This window comes from Lissotriton helveticus, chromosome 3_1 (genome assembly GCF_964261635.1).
Source record: "Lissotriton helveticus chromosome 3_1, aLisHel1.1, whole genome shotgun sequence".
Lineage (NCBI taxonomy): Eukaryota > Metazoa > Chordata > Amphibia > Caudata > Salamandridae > Lissotriton > Lissotriton helveticus.
The window spans coordinates 1,794,611,496-1,794,625,669 of NC_136061.1; the positions used below are offsets into that span (position 1 = coordinate 1,794,611,496).

Consider the following 14,174-nt stretch of genomic DNA (forward strand, 5'->3'; position numbering starts at 1 on the left):
GGGAGAATCATAGCATGCTTCCACTCAGGTGGAATTACAGCTTCCTTTCAGGATGCATTTAGTAACTCCATGATCAACTTCATGGCAGGTAACTCAATTTTTTGTAACACAGCAACAGGAAGCGTGTCTAAGGGAGAACCAGATTTTTGGCTCCCTAAGATCTGACTATAAGAAATGATATCTAGCGGAAGCCAGTGTTCTAGTTTGCTTGAGCAAGCCTCCTGTTGTAATATGTCTTCGGTACACAAAAAGAAATAAAAGTTTAGTTAGAAAGTAATAGTGAAACCGAGTGTCTAGAACTTAGGGTTGCTGAGATATGGCTCCAAAGTGCACGGTGTATGTATGGGCAAAAAACAACAGGATGTATGCGTACGGGACCAACTTCGTGCTGGCTTCAATGGGATTTGTACAATGTTTACTGCTAGACTTTTAGTCAATTAATGCATGCAAAGGCCTCTCTGGGTGCCAGTGAAGCCGTCAAAGCAGAACAGTGGAAATTAGGGAAGTTGAACAGTTTTGACTCCTGCTGTTGACTTTGAGACAAAACTTCAGTAAACTCCACGTGCTGAGGAAAGTAAAGTTACAAGGGAACATGGACTTTGAACGGAGCTGTGCAGGAAACGCTGGTTTAGTTTCTGCTTGTGTCCCATAGCCTACCTAGACTCGCAGGTGCTAGTTGGGACCAGAGAACAGTCAACAAGCATTGGTAATGCATCGGTTATACCTTTGTAATTCATGAAGAGCTGTTTTCATCAATCATCATCCGGGAGATGGAAAGAGCTCCCTGACAGATAACACGAGAGTAGAGAGGATGTGGTGCAGCGGCCAGAGCTGCTGCCTCAAGTAATGGGGATCCCAGTTTGAGTCTCGGCAGCGCCACACAACATTATTTGATTTTATGCAAATCACTTAATCTCTCCAGGAGATACATTGTTATATAAATATGCTGGAAGAGTAAAAGGCAAATCTTTATAGAAATAGAAATATAGTTCCACCAAAGCAGATGTTAACAGTATTCCGTCAGCGGGAAACTGATAAGTGAAGCAGACAAGGAATAATCATTGGGAAATGCAGGAAAATATGCTACTGCCAATAGATATGGGGGAAAGGTAAGTGGCACGTGTGGGAACCAATGATAAGCCACGAAACAGAGAAGTCAGGATGTAAGTTCCTTTTAAGTTTATATTAAAAACAATAGATTTCTCAAGCACAGCGCAAGTGCTGTTCAGACGAAACCTAAAAAGGGGCAGTAACTGAGAGCTGGCTAATTACAGTAAAGCTTTTCGGTTTCCAGGGCGTCAATGAAATATTTGAACCTAGATGCAAAGGCTTAGGTCTCGGAAGAATTGTAAGACCTTATATATAAGGAGCTTCATATTGTAACCTCTCTCAGTGGTTTTTGGGTCTGCAACACCCACCAACATTGGCATCTAAATCAACATATTCGCTAACACTGTCACCTCTATGTGGGCAGCCGCCACTTAATGCTCTCTGGCTTTCTTGGACTCACCCTGCTTTTGCTCTTCGGGTCCCCCTCAGTGCTTTCATGTCTGCGATCTGTAAAAATGCACCAGAGCCTCATCGCGGGCCTTTTATGCATCTTACCACATATGCTCCCTCTTCTTTGTGTTTCAACAGTGCCTCTTAACAACTTCCACCGCGTTACTTCTTCCCAGCCTCCTAACAGCCCTCTCCTCACTGCACTCTGCAGGTTCTTTTATAGATGGCTCCAGCCAGAACCTCTTCTCTAGCTGTAGTTTTTTTACTCCCAGCTCACCAGAACGTTTTCCATTTGCCAGGTCCAGATTCCAATGAAGTCTTACTCTCCCATGCCATCTTTTTGGTTCCCATCATAGCTCCTTTTTAATACTCTCACTGCTATCTCCTGATCCTTGCTCTCCTGTTCTTCTGAAAAACTGGTTCGTACTCCCATTCCTCCTAGATTTATTTACTGTCCAGAGTCAGTACTTTCATAGATCCCTTGCTCAACCAGGGGCATACCTTCATGGGAGGGTGTTTTTTGTGTTACACCCCCCCCCACTAATATATGTATTCTCTAGTAAAAAGTTGCGTCGTGGGCTTTCAGTCAGGTATCGTGCAATGGCTGTCGGATATCACCTGGGATTTTTACATGCACACACAGACAAAAACATACACACATACTCTCTTCTCTCTGTTCTGAAGTTCTTAAAACTGTTGGGTATTTTATAACCTATTGTCTTTTCAATAACTGCCTCTTAAGCCCCCTCATGCTCTGCTTCTCAAATAATGTATTTTACCACGATGTGCCAGCTTGATTGCTGGAAAATGTGAATCTCACACGCCCTCAATCTTGCTGACCAAGCTATGCCCTTGTGCTCAACACACCCATCCCAGCTCTTCTCACAATTCCCGCCTCTTGTCCAGCTCATCAAGGGGACTTTGAACTTTAAATCCTGGAAGCTTATTAATGCCCGACATAGACAAAAGTTTAAGCAACAGTAATAAACAGAAGGAATCAAAATTATACAATATTAACTGAGGCCTTCAATGCCCTTTATGTGTCCTTCTTGAATTTTTTTTTTTCAAGGAGATGCAAAGAGGTTAGCGCTCCAGTTTTAATGGGGGATTCTGCGAATAAAGACATCCTGTATGCGGGTGTGCTGTTAGTGTCGCACACTATCAAATTGTGGGGAACTCTATTGTATTGCTACTGATTGAGAGGGAGAGCAGGGAATTGTGCTTGTTGCACTTTATAATCCTCTAAAAAATACCTTTTAAACTTGCACTGCAGTGTTGCACTTTTTTTATCAAGGAGATGCAAGGAGGTTAGTGCTCCAGTTGTTTGGGGGGATTCTGCATATAATGACATCTGGTGTGCATCCGTGCCCAGTGGGAGTGCCACAGGCACGCCAAAAGCAATCCCGTCTGCGCCATCCACGTCCAAGCAGGTCCAGGGGCCAAGAACCTTGGCAAATCACAGTCAAATGAGCGAGTCTATTCTCCCCTCCAACTACTAGCCTTACAAGTATTTATGTATTTATTTATTGCATTTCTAAAGCGCGCTATCACCTGACAGGCATCTTGGCGCTCGTAACTCAGTCTGACCACCTCCGCAGGACCTTACTGTAGCTAACCCCTAGTTCTTAGGGAATAACCATGTTTTTAGATTCCTTCTGAATGGCAGGAGATCACTGATTTGTCCTCTCAGCTCAAGAGGTAAGGTGTTCCAGAGCTTTGCAGCAGCGATCCCAAATGATCTACCCCCTGCTCTGACTTTTTCAAATAGGGGGATTTTGATCAATATTGCCCCGGATGAACGCAAAGTTCGACCAGGGACGTACCATTCAAATTTGCATTGAAGAGAAATAAGACCCCTTCCGTGGCAAGGCTTTAAAGACTAGGCAAAGTGATTTGAACTTAATTCTTTGTATCACAGGGAGCCAATGCAGCTCCGCCAAGGCCCCAGAAGCGGAGGACCGTCTCGACCAGCCTAGTACCAACTTAGCTGGGGTTGATTGCATCCTCTGCATCCTATCCAATAAAGAATTTGGAGATTCAAGGAGCAGGGCATTGCAATAATCAACTCGATGCATGGTGCTCCGTGCTATCAAGGAATGCGCCAGATTGGGTAACAGAGGAAAGATCTTCCTAAGAGAGTGAATAATGGCCAAACAACAGCCCACCACTTTCGTGACATGCGCCTCTAGGGTAAGATTACAGTCAAATGTCACACCCAAGTTGTGAACTGTCTTAACAGGCTGGCCAAGGTTGGGAGACTCTGGAGGCCAACAATTACTGAGCAGCACAGAGGGAGTCTTGCCCATGGCACAGTAAAGCACCTCTGTTTTAGCTACAATAAATTGTAGTGAATTTTCCCTCGACCACTGTGACATGTCTCGCAGGCAGCTGTGAAACCCTTCTAGAGAAGTTGACTGCACTCCCTCGAGGGAGAGAATTAATTGCGTGTCATCCGCGTAATTAACGATCTTGATGTTATAACGCTTGATGACCGCCATCAGGGGTATCATGTAAACATTAAAAAGAATAGGGCTAATGGCCGAGCCCTGTGGCACGCCGTGAGAGACACATGTATATGCGGATTGATAGGGGGAGAGAGACACTGCCTGCTGCCTACCTGACAAAAAGGAGTGGAACCACCTAAGGGCACAACCCGTCACTCCCACCTCTCTCAACCAACTCAGTAGGATTTCGTGGTTAACCGTGTTGAAGGTGGCAGCCAGGTCAAGCAGAATGAGAACTGCTGCCTGACCCCTGTCTGCCCGCCCCCGAAGCTCATCCATCATGGTCACCAGGGCCGTCTCGGTGCCGTGAGCCGGCCGAAACCCAAACTGCTCCTCCTCCAGGAGCTTAGCTTGTTCTAAGTATGTGGACAGCATGCCACTCACCACCGGTTCTACTATTTTGGCAGGAAAAGGAAGGAGGGATATGGGTCTGAAATTTTTAAGACACTCTGGATCAAGGGAAGGCTTCTTAAGCAGTAGTGTCACCAGTGCCTGCTTCCACTGAAACGGCACCACTCCACCAGTAAGAGACTGGTTACAAATCAGGCAGAGCAAAGGAAACAGCTCTGCCCCAAATTCCTTCCAGATCTTACAAGGCAACGGATCCAGGGGAGATCCTGATACAATACTGTCCACTACTTTACAAAAGTCCTCCGGCTCCAAGGGAGGAAACTCAGAGAGAGAACCAAAGGCAACCCCCTCCGTATTAACGCTTACTACCACCGCGTGAGTATCTTCCATGACAGGTGATAAAACGTTCGCCCCCACAGGAGGGTAAGATGCCCTCCCCAGCTCCTCAATAATGTTGTCAACTTTATTATGAAAAAAATGGCAAGGTTATCACAGAGCACTTGAGAAGGAAGAAACTCATTTTTACAACAGCCTGGGTTGGTCAAGCTGTTAAGAATATTAAAAATACTACGTGTGCTATTTGGAGCCTTGAGTATCCGGGAGGCAGAATAGTCAGCTTTCTACCTAATAATGACCTTCCTATATTCTATAATTTTTATTCTCCATAACCTCTTGTCCTCATCTAAATAGCCACGCCTCCAACTCCTCTCAGCCCGTTTACACTCGAGTTTCAAGTTTTTCAGTTCCTCACTAAACCAAGGGGCAGAGGGTCTCCCCCTGCTCCGAAGGTGCTTAAGAGGCGCAAAATAGTCAAGGTGATTTTCCTGCAAAGGACGGCATAGTTCTCCTCTAATTGGGCCTCTGGGGAGAAACAGCCTCCCAATGAGAATACCCCATCAGGACCTCTCTTCCGCATAAGAGTCTTCCAATCCCTGCCTACAAATTCGCCCACCCGATTGCCTTCCCGCTTGTCCAGGTTGGCCATGTTCAAATAGAATTTGACCATAAAATGATCAGTCCAGTCCATGGGCAGAACTTCTCCAATGTACACCTGATCATCTTCCGCAAAAATAAGATCCAGCATATGTCCCCCCAAATGAGTGGCTTTGGATACTTGTTGACGAAGACCCAGACCCTCACAAGATTGAGTGATGTTGGCCAGGCCTGCGTCAATAGGGCCATTCAGCCAAAGATTAAAATCGCCCAAGATCAGCAGGCTCCGGTGTGTAGCAGCCATATTGGTGAATGTTTCAATAGGAGTTGCTGGTGCTGTACACAGAAAGACCCTGGAGGACAATAACAAATGATCCCTGTCAGGGACTGGCCTAAAGCACTCTTAATTGCATACCCAAGAAGTTCGACCCCTGCAACCGCGTCAATATCAAAGGTAGCCAGGTTCAGGGACTCTCTGTAGATCAACCCAACCCTTCCCCCTCTCCCCCCCAGTCTTGGCTTATGGAGAAGTTTATAGCCAGGGGGGCAGGCCAGACCAGGGTCGACCTCGCTATCTTGACAAGTCCAGGTTTCTGTCATGCACAGCACTTCCAATTCATAAACTTCCAACAGTAGCTGAATTTCGGTCCTGTGTTTTGGCAGAGATCGGACATTCAGCAGCCCACATGGAAGAAAGTCTTTAGCCAAAAAATCAGACAATGGAGGGGCGGTTTCTCGCAAAACAGAGATCTCCCTTACAGTTAGCCCTTCTATTTATGCTGTGAAGTTCAGCTCCCAAGTACCGGAGCGGGCAACTTACTTGAACTAAGTTCCTACAGACCAAGGGAGAGGCAGCAGGACTGGCGCTGAGCTCGTCCTTAGCGCGAACGGGCGCAGACGGGCTTCATCGGCGTGTCCGCTGCGCGCTCGCGTTTGCATCCGAATTTATCCTTGTGCCCCCTCCAACTATACCACTAACTGCCGGAAGGGCGGGACCGCTCGCACGGACGGTCCCCGCCAATCAGAATAGCGGTAAGAATAGCACCCAGAAGAGGCAAGTGAAAAAGAATCCCCTCCCGTATCCAAAAATCAGCCTCCCGGCAGTCCCAATAGTTAAAACAGTGCAGGATTTAAAAGTGCCCTCTCACGACACAGGAAATAGTTAAAAAATACAATTATCTGAGGCAACGCTAGTAACCCCCCTACCGAGGCAGCCACAAGTTACTTTTTCCAAACACAAGGAAGTGTTAATGATAGCAACCTTCACTCTATTGACCTATGTGCAGGAAAAAACTAGCTGCAAACACTGTCCCTAGTCCTTTTCCTGAGCGAGTGATCCCAAGAAACCATCTAATGGTAAAAATAGGTGGCATCTGTTCTTAATTAATAATAGATTACTCCTGGCTCACAAACTAAAACCCTTTGCCTTGCTGGAGGGCAACAAAGCAGACACAGCACTCTTGATGGACAGAAACCTGTCTCCAGGCTGAATCAGGGCTAGAACTCTTTCAGACTATGCTCCTGGGATATTTCATCATACGGAAAGGGCAGGAAAACAAGAAGAGTGGAGGGATACCGACTATTCTTAAGGCAGAATTCAGTTGCCTCATTGACCCTACATATATCCCAGACTGTGAAAGCTTGACTTTCACTATTGCCTTTTCCCCTACTATCACCTTCTCTCGGATTTAATTGTATAGACCTCCGGAGCCAAGTGGTAAATTTCTCCACTCCCTCTCTGAAGTAACTGCCAATTTGGCTAGTTCCAGAGCGAATTTCTCTTTTTCGGAGACTCTAATGTTCATTTGGAAGAGACACGAAAGGTTCAAGCCTCAAGCTTTATAGATGACCTGATGGCCATTCAGCTTTCACAAAGGGTGTTAGGACCCACCCATGAGAAAGGCCACTTGCTGGATCCTGTCTTCTCTAATGAAAACCTGTTAAAGGTTCTCAGATCCATCCCTGGTCACTTGGTCAGATCAAGTTTGATCGAGCATAGCTTGGAATCCCCTCGCTTAGTCTCAAACTCTAAACTTTTCAGATGGAGGGAACGCCAGGGTCTAAATTGCCCCTAGACGTTTGAATACAGGTGCTCAAGAAATGTAGACCAACTTTGGGGTAAGATCCGACACTAGCATATGATACAATTTCTCACTGGATTGAATCTTCACTCTATCAAGTCATCCCCCCAAAAACTCATACCTGTCGATCCAAAGATATATCGGCACCGTGGTATACTCCCAACCTCTGTAAACTTTAACAAGCATACAAAAAAGCAGAAAAGTTCTGGACTATGGGGAGACATACAAGCAGAAATATGTTGGCACCATTAGAATCTATCATGTCAAAATCAAGAACGCACAAGCTGTTTATTTTGAGGATAAAATTAATTTTGCAGCCAAGTTCTCGCACGAAATGTTTTACTTTGTGAAAACACTTCTTGAGCCTTCCACAACTGGCCTTATCCTGGATTCCTCACCTGCATAGTGTAATGACCTGGCAAATTCTTTTCAGAGAAAAAGCCAGATAATTTATGTCAGGTTTCCTCAATCTGTCAATGATTGCCACAGTGAGGACTTGGTTGTCACGAATCTGACCACAATGAGCACTTTTTCTGCTTTGACATTAGACTGTTTCTCAGACATTTTGAGTTAAATTAAATCTGGCTCTCCAACGGATCCCCCCCCCCATGTATTCTAGCTAATGTAGCTGAGGTGATTCTCCCACCCTGCTCGAAATGGTAAATCTCTCCCTTACCACGGGCCTTGTCCCGGTGGCATGGAAACATGCCATTGTCAAAGCACAGTTGAGAAAATCTAACCTATATCTCCTTGATCAAGGAAATTATTGCCTGATCTTTCTTCTGCCTGGGACAAGCATAATCTTAGAAAAACATGCTAATTGTTTGCTCTCAGAATTCCTAGAGAATTGCAATGTCTTGCATCCGACTCAGACCAGATTTTGTCCCTGTCATGGTACAGACACCACCCTTTTGGCAGTTGTAGAAGAAGCTAAAAGGCTGCTTGATCAAGAAAGTTTAGCAGCAATTATTCTTCTAGATCTCAGCTCAGCTTTCGATACCGCAAGACACAATATTCTTGCTAACAAACTACAGAGCACTGGATTTACCAGAACCGCAAACGACCTGGCTTAAGTCATTTTTGGAAGATAGGACCTTTCAGGTCTTCAACAGGGACTGCACATCATTTTCCCTCAAAATGTGGAGTACCCCAGGGCTCCTCTTTGAGCCCTACTCTTTTTAGTCTGTATATGAGACCACTCGATGATGTCGTCCTTCCCTTTGGGATTTCGATAATATCTTAGGCGGACAACACACAAGTGGTCTTTTCCCCCACTCAAAGCGAAGATTCCCTCTCCCCCTCTCTAGGCCCTTGCCTAAAAAAAGTGATGGAGACAAAACTGAGCATATGGTCTTGGGCAGCAATCTTAACTCTTCCTTGAGTCTGGGTTGGCCAATTTGCTTAGGCTTCCCCCGCCTCAAAACCAGTTATAAGGAGTTTGGGAAAGTGGTTGGATGACTCACTTAAATATGCCTCCCAAGTAGTAAAGCTTGCTGCTATCTGTTTCGGAATGTTAAGAATGCTTCATCATTTCTCCTTCTTCTTCCCCCCACTTCGAAGAGGTAGGTAGCTCAGGTGCTCATACTCTGCAGGTAGTGCAGAACTCTGCTACCCAGATACTGCACAATATTCCAGACACCAATCTGCCCGACATACTCTCTGCCTTCTCAATTGGCTCCCTGTTGTGTAGAAAATTAAATTCAAATGACTCTGCATTGCTCATAGGGCCCTCCTTGAGAAAGTCCCTCTCATCTCCTGTGCACTGATGTCCTCCTACACTCCCGGGAGATCTCTACACTCCTCCAATGCCCATCTTGCCAAAGCACCTGTCATCAAGAGGGCAAAATACGGAGGACGCTCCTTTGTATACAGTGCTGCAAAATTGTGGAACAGCCTTCCACTCTCTCTTTGCCTAATCAAAGAGGAATTTCCTATTCGGAAACCATCAAAAACTTGGCTTTTTCAGATCGGGTCCCTTTAATTTACCTGTATCGATTCTCTGCTGCACCTTCAGCGCCGTGATGCCTACTGGTAGCTACACGATCTGCAAGTGCTTCATAGAATAGATTAGAATAGAATAGAAAAAGGATGTTTTCATTTACAGCTGCAAAACTGAATTTTGGAGAAACCCATTTCTCTCTGATTTCCATGACTTACCATGATTGTAGGGCTTTTTATCTGTTCATAGTTTCTCACTTTTGGAAGTTGCTACTCCACAACCTCCCTCGCACACAAGAAAATACACCATCGCGTTATTTCCAGAAGGAAAACCAGACAAGTTTCAGTTAGGAAGCGTTTTGTCATCTCAGTAATGGCCAGATGGTTTGGCACCCTATTCCGAAAACAGTGATTATAAGAATTGTTTGCAAAGCGTTAGGTACATACGAGAAGCACTGACTGACAACTGACTGTACAGGTAGACAAGAGAGACATAACATATATATACAAAAGATTGCCCTGATTCATTGAGCTTTGACGACCGTAACATTTTGTGTATTGCCGAAAATGGGTCCATGTACGTCAGACATCAATCCACAAATGTATACCAGTCAGGGATGAATGGTTTTACTATTGCATGAATCTCTCACTCTACTTCGTAGAATCACGCAGAGCAGTGCAGTAGTAAATCCCACGCAGGTGATAACTAGCGGATTGATCCAGTCATGGCTTCCTTTGTAAGTAACTGGACTTCCACAAACTAGTGAGTATGCTGCCATACACATACCTATGCAGCCCTTTCCCACCCTAGAAACTGTCAAATTAGAACTCTTTACCAGAGTGAGAAAAAGAATCGATCACCCACAAACCTGGTGGGGGGTCTATTAAGGGGTTTCTCCAGTAGTGGTTCAAGGCATTCCCTGTGAAGAAAAATATAAAAACAAACTAGCATTGGCAAATTCATTGACAGTGAAGAGTGACAGTGAAGAGGGCTATTTTCTAGGCAGATGTGCACGTTCTAGGCCGGTGTGAACATGAGCAAGGAAAATGGCATCGCCCACATCACCCACAGAGAAGAGATCCAGTGGCTGAAATGGGCTGATACACTACCTCATGCTGTGGACAGTGGAAGCAAAGTGTGAATGGCAGTTGAACAGACCAATGGATGATGAGGGATGACTGAAAGCCTTTTCATATCTATCCATCCATCCATCCATGTATATGTAGGTGTGTATATGTATAGATAGTTTTATCGACAGATAGTTATGTATTTTTTATTATCAATTTTTTGGGAAACAAATGCAAGCAAGATAGCTGAAGCTCTCCTTAAACCAGACCATAAAAATATGCATGTGCACAATGGGCTGCCTTTCCACAGTGTGTAACTGTATACTATGTATAATTTCCCATTAGGTACATAGTAGCCTTTCAACAAAAGCACGACTTACTCAGTAGTGTGTCTGTAAATCTGCAACTGGTGCAGTTTTCAGATGAACTACTGCTGAGTTTTGTGAATTAGGGAAAAATAATAAATCTGCCCCTATGGAGAATAGTCTAAAATGAGTTTCTAGAGGAGGTGTGTCGTTTCTGGAGTAGCTGCAAAGTATGATTGTTTATGTTACGGGATGTGATGATCTGCCTTTCCTTTTCAACATTTATTGTGCGTGCTTCGCTGCATCAGTCTCCAAAGGCTGTACTCAGAGCACAGCATTTGGTCTCCATGGCTCGGCATGACCATTTAAATTGTACCCTAGTAAACAATTTCCATAGTAAACAATTTCCAACCATATAATAAGGATATAAAAGCCCTTCCTCTGCTTTTAAATCCATATTTTCGTTGTAAATTTCTTTTTGAGTAAAGTCAGCCCTTTTGCCTCATAATTAGATCATCTTGTAAACTAGAAATTTCGTTTTTTTTGGGAAAGCGCCTTTTTTATGGAAGCTTTCATTCTAGAAGGAAAAGGATCAATGACCCAGTTCAAACTAGTTGTCCCTCCTGCATCAAGCAGAAAATGTAATGTTTATAGTGAACGCTAAAAGCACCTTCTCTGCCATATTGCAACAGCATGTCTTCAGCCTGTCTTCATTATTTTCCCTTTAACGAACAGACAAAGAAAACACGGGCGGCCTTAGGCATGTGCAAGTTGTGCACCTGCACAGGGCCGCCAAACCCCAGGGGCCGCCACGCCAATACTGTAGTCTTGTTCTGACTCTGCCTAAGTGTGAGAAATGATGACGTCACACGTTCATGCGTCCTCGCGCACACACCAATTATATTTCGGCGTTTTCTAAATCCTGAGCTACGGCCGGCATTGTAAGGTAAGCGAGCTTGCTGCTCGATACCCCTCTTCTTCATTTGTCGTACGCTGCACCAGACAAGGCACACGCCCATAGCTGAACTGACTTTTTACTGATTCTTTTTGCTGCATGATACCCTGCGTGTCCCATCGGAGGATTAGACTATGGCCTACCGCCCCCACCTCTCTCATTTATCAGGAGGCCTTCGCCCCCCAGCCTTTAAATAATAACACAACAGCATGTGCCCATTTTTGTAAACCTTTGCCGAATGGGGAACTTTCTCTAACTCAGGAGGCCCCTTCGCCGCATACAATGACCATGTTTGACTGTGTAACCATTGGCAGCATTTATGAAACGCGATAACGCCCCGCGTTTGGTTTAAATCATGTCGCCCCTACCTAGCCGTTTTAACCTTTGCCAGTACCAGTAATAATTGTGAGTAGGCGCACGTATTTTAGGCCACACTCAGACTTTCACTTTGAGCCCCGACTGTCACTCCATGACCATGGTATCGATATTAATGTTTCCCGGCAAAGATGCCACAGATTCTTTCTCTGTGGGGGGTGGGGGGACTGTGGCCCCTGTCATGGCCCTGGCACTGCAGCCATCTGTGCCAGTGCCTCATGTCGTGTGTCACAATACCCTCCTCCTCCTAAATGTTATCGTTCTGAGGCGAATTTGGAAGGGTAGGAGCAGCCGTAGGTACTGGTCATCTAACGCCTTTTCTGGGCATTTTATTAAAACACCTTCCTGAGCACCGCGGGGCTCCACCCCGCCCAGACCCCCTCTTCTAGGGTCCCCTACGCTCCCTACCCAGGGCCACCATGAGCCTAGAGCCGCCCCTGAAGAAAAACATGCAATATTCCAATAAACAGTACAAATATATTTCCGAATGTATGTTCTTTTGAGACAAGTTTGGGATGAAGGAGCTGCGTTTCTCCTGATCTTTGTGGTAAAAACATGCCACATTTAATTCATATCTACTTTTTCCTTTTGATTTTGTGTGTCTCTGCCATTACATTCTAAGTGAATGTCTCACATTTCTGCCTTGTGGTGTATTTTGTTATTTTGTGTGTTTGCATGATGCTGCACTACAGTAGACCTGGACAACAGAAATAAATGTATCTTCTTTGGACTACATGATGGCCTTTACATTGTCTCTTTTTAATCTACATTTTCTCCTTCTGTTCCTGCCCTCACCTTACTGTTTCCTCATTCGCCACCTGCCTGGTGAAGTCAGTAGCACCTCAGTTTTTGATAACCCAAATGTTTTGCCTTATTTCAGCCCCCTCGCAACCAAACCTGAAGAACCTCCCAAAGAGAAGAAGCAGGGACTGTGGGACATCTTCGCAACTAAATGGCAGCAAACACCCATCAACAGGAATGACACTCAGTCAGAGTACAGCGAGCATGTGGTTGAGAACAGAAGCATCTCAGAAGAGCCGGTCAACGATGATCCCTACCCAAGCAATGGAAATGAAACCCCAGAGCCCGCGGAGATGCCCTTCAAGTGGGGTTTCCTGACCAGCAAACTAGCAGAGCTGAAAAGCAAAAATGCCCCAAAAAGCAACTAGGAGAGATACAGAGTGGAGTTTCCCCTTCTCGGGTCTCTTTTCTGAGTGAGAGACCCTTTGTTAGGCAGGAGACCCCAACTGGGCATAGACCTCCTAAACTTAATTAGAATAGGACTGGTCAGTGAATCTTGTTCTTTTATGTGACCATTCCTTTTTATGGTAGTTGGAAGAGAGACGCCTATAGCTAAGTGCACTATTGTTGTTGTCCTTGAGTGTTCATCCTAATGATGTGTATGGTCCTTTATCCTTGAGAGTGAAGGTTCCATATCTTTATTTATTAGATCCCCCCTCTATTCCTTGGTGGGAGAGCCACCAGGGTACCAGACCACCAGGTTTTTGATCATAAATTCAGTGTTTCCCCTATTGTGAGCCATTCCACTATATAGAGACAACCTCAGTTCTCAAGTAAGTTTTGCCCTTTTACTCAATGTAGACAATGTGAACGGAAATAACCAGATACTAAAATATGGGGTGATGTGTGATACATTAGCATTTGATACTGTGCAATTTAAAGAATGTTAGGTTTAGGATGTAGATATAGTGCTGATGACAGTGAATAATCCTCTAGGTTGTACATTGTTAATAAAGGGGTGAAATCTATCTTCTCAGACTACAAATCTATTCACACACAGTCAATAACTAAGCGAAGAACCACAACCCGAGAGGATCACTTGCATTACTACTGTTGAAAGCTCTTATCCGGCTGCCTCACATCCCGCCTGCCTGTCTCGGACTTGTTTATTATTTGCACTTTCAGGCACTCTCTTTCCCTTTACCACTGGAGTGCACCTCGTTGGAGTATCTCGATTCCTGTAAGTATCAGTGATGGCTTCTGTGCCATTGCCAGACTGACCCTTAAGGTCACATGCTGGCCCAGTCTACCAATGCTTTCCATTATGGTCTATGGATGCCTAACTTACACTAAAGAGTCAGCTAGAGTGTCTCTTTATTTCTTGATTTACAATTGCTTACCATTTTTTTTGTAGTGGTTGCGT

General features: G+C 44.9%; 1 protein-coding gene across 2 annotated transcripts in view; it reads left to right on the forward strand.

Annotated features, from left to right (window-relative positions):
- The window catches only part of C3_1H1orf232 (chromosome 3_1 C1orf232 homolog), a 50,070-nt gene extending 36,291 nt beyond the window's left edge, over window positions 1–13,779 (forward strand). For both annotated transcript variants that reach the window (XM_078684026.1, XM_078684025.1), the window contains exon 4: window positions 12,891–13,779. In XM_078684026.1, the coding sequence (XP_078540152.1) occupies window positions 12,891–13,179 (289 nt within the window). In that variant the 3' untranslated portion in view covers window positions 13,180–13,779. The remainder of the gene's footprint in view (window positions 1–12,890) is intronic.
- Window positions 13,780–14,174: the final 395 nt, after the last annotated feature.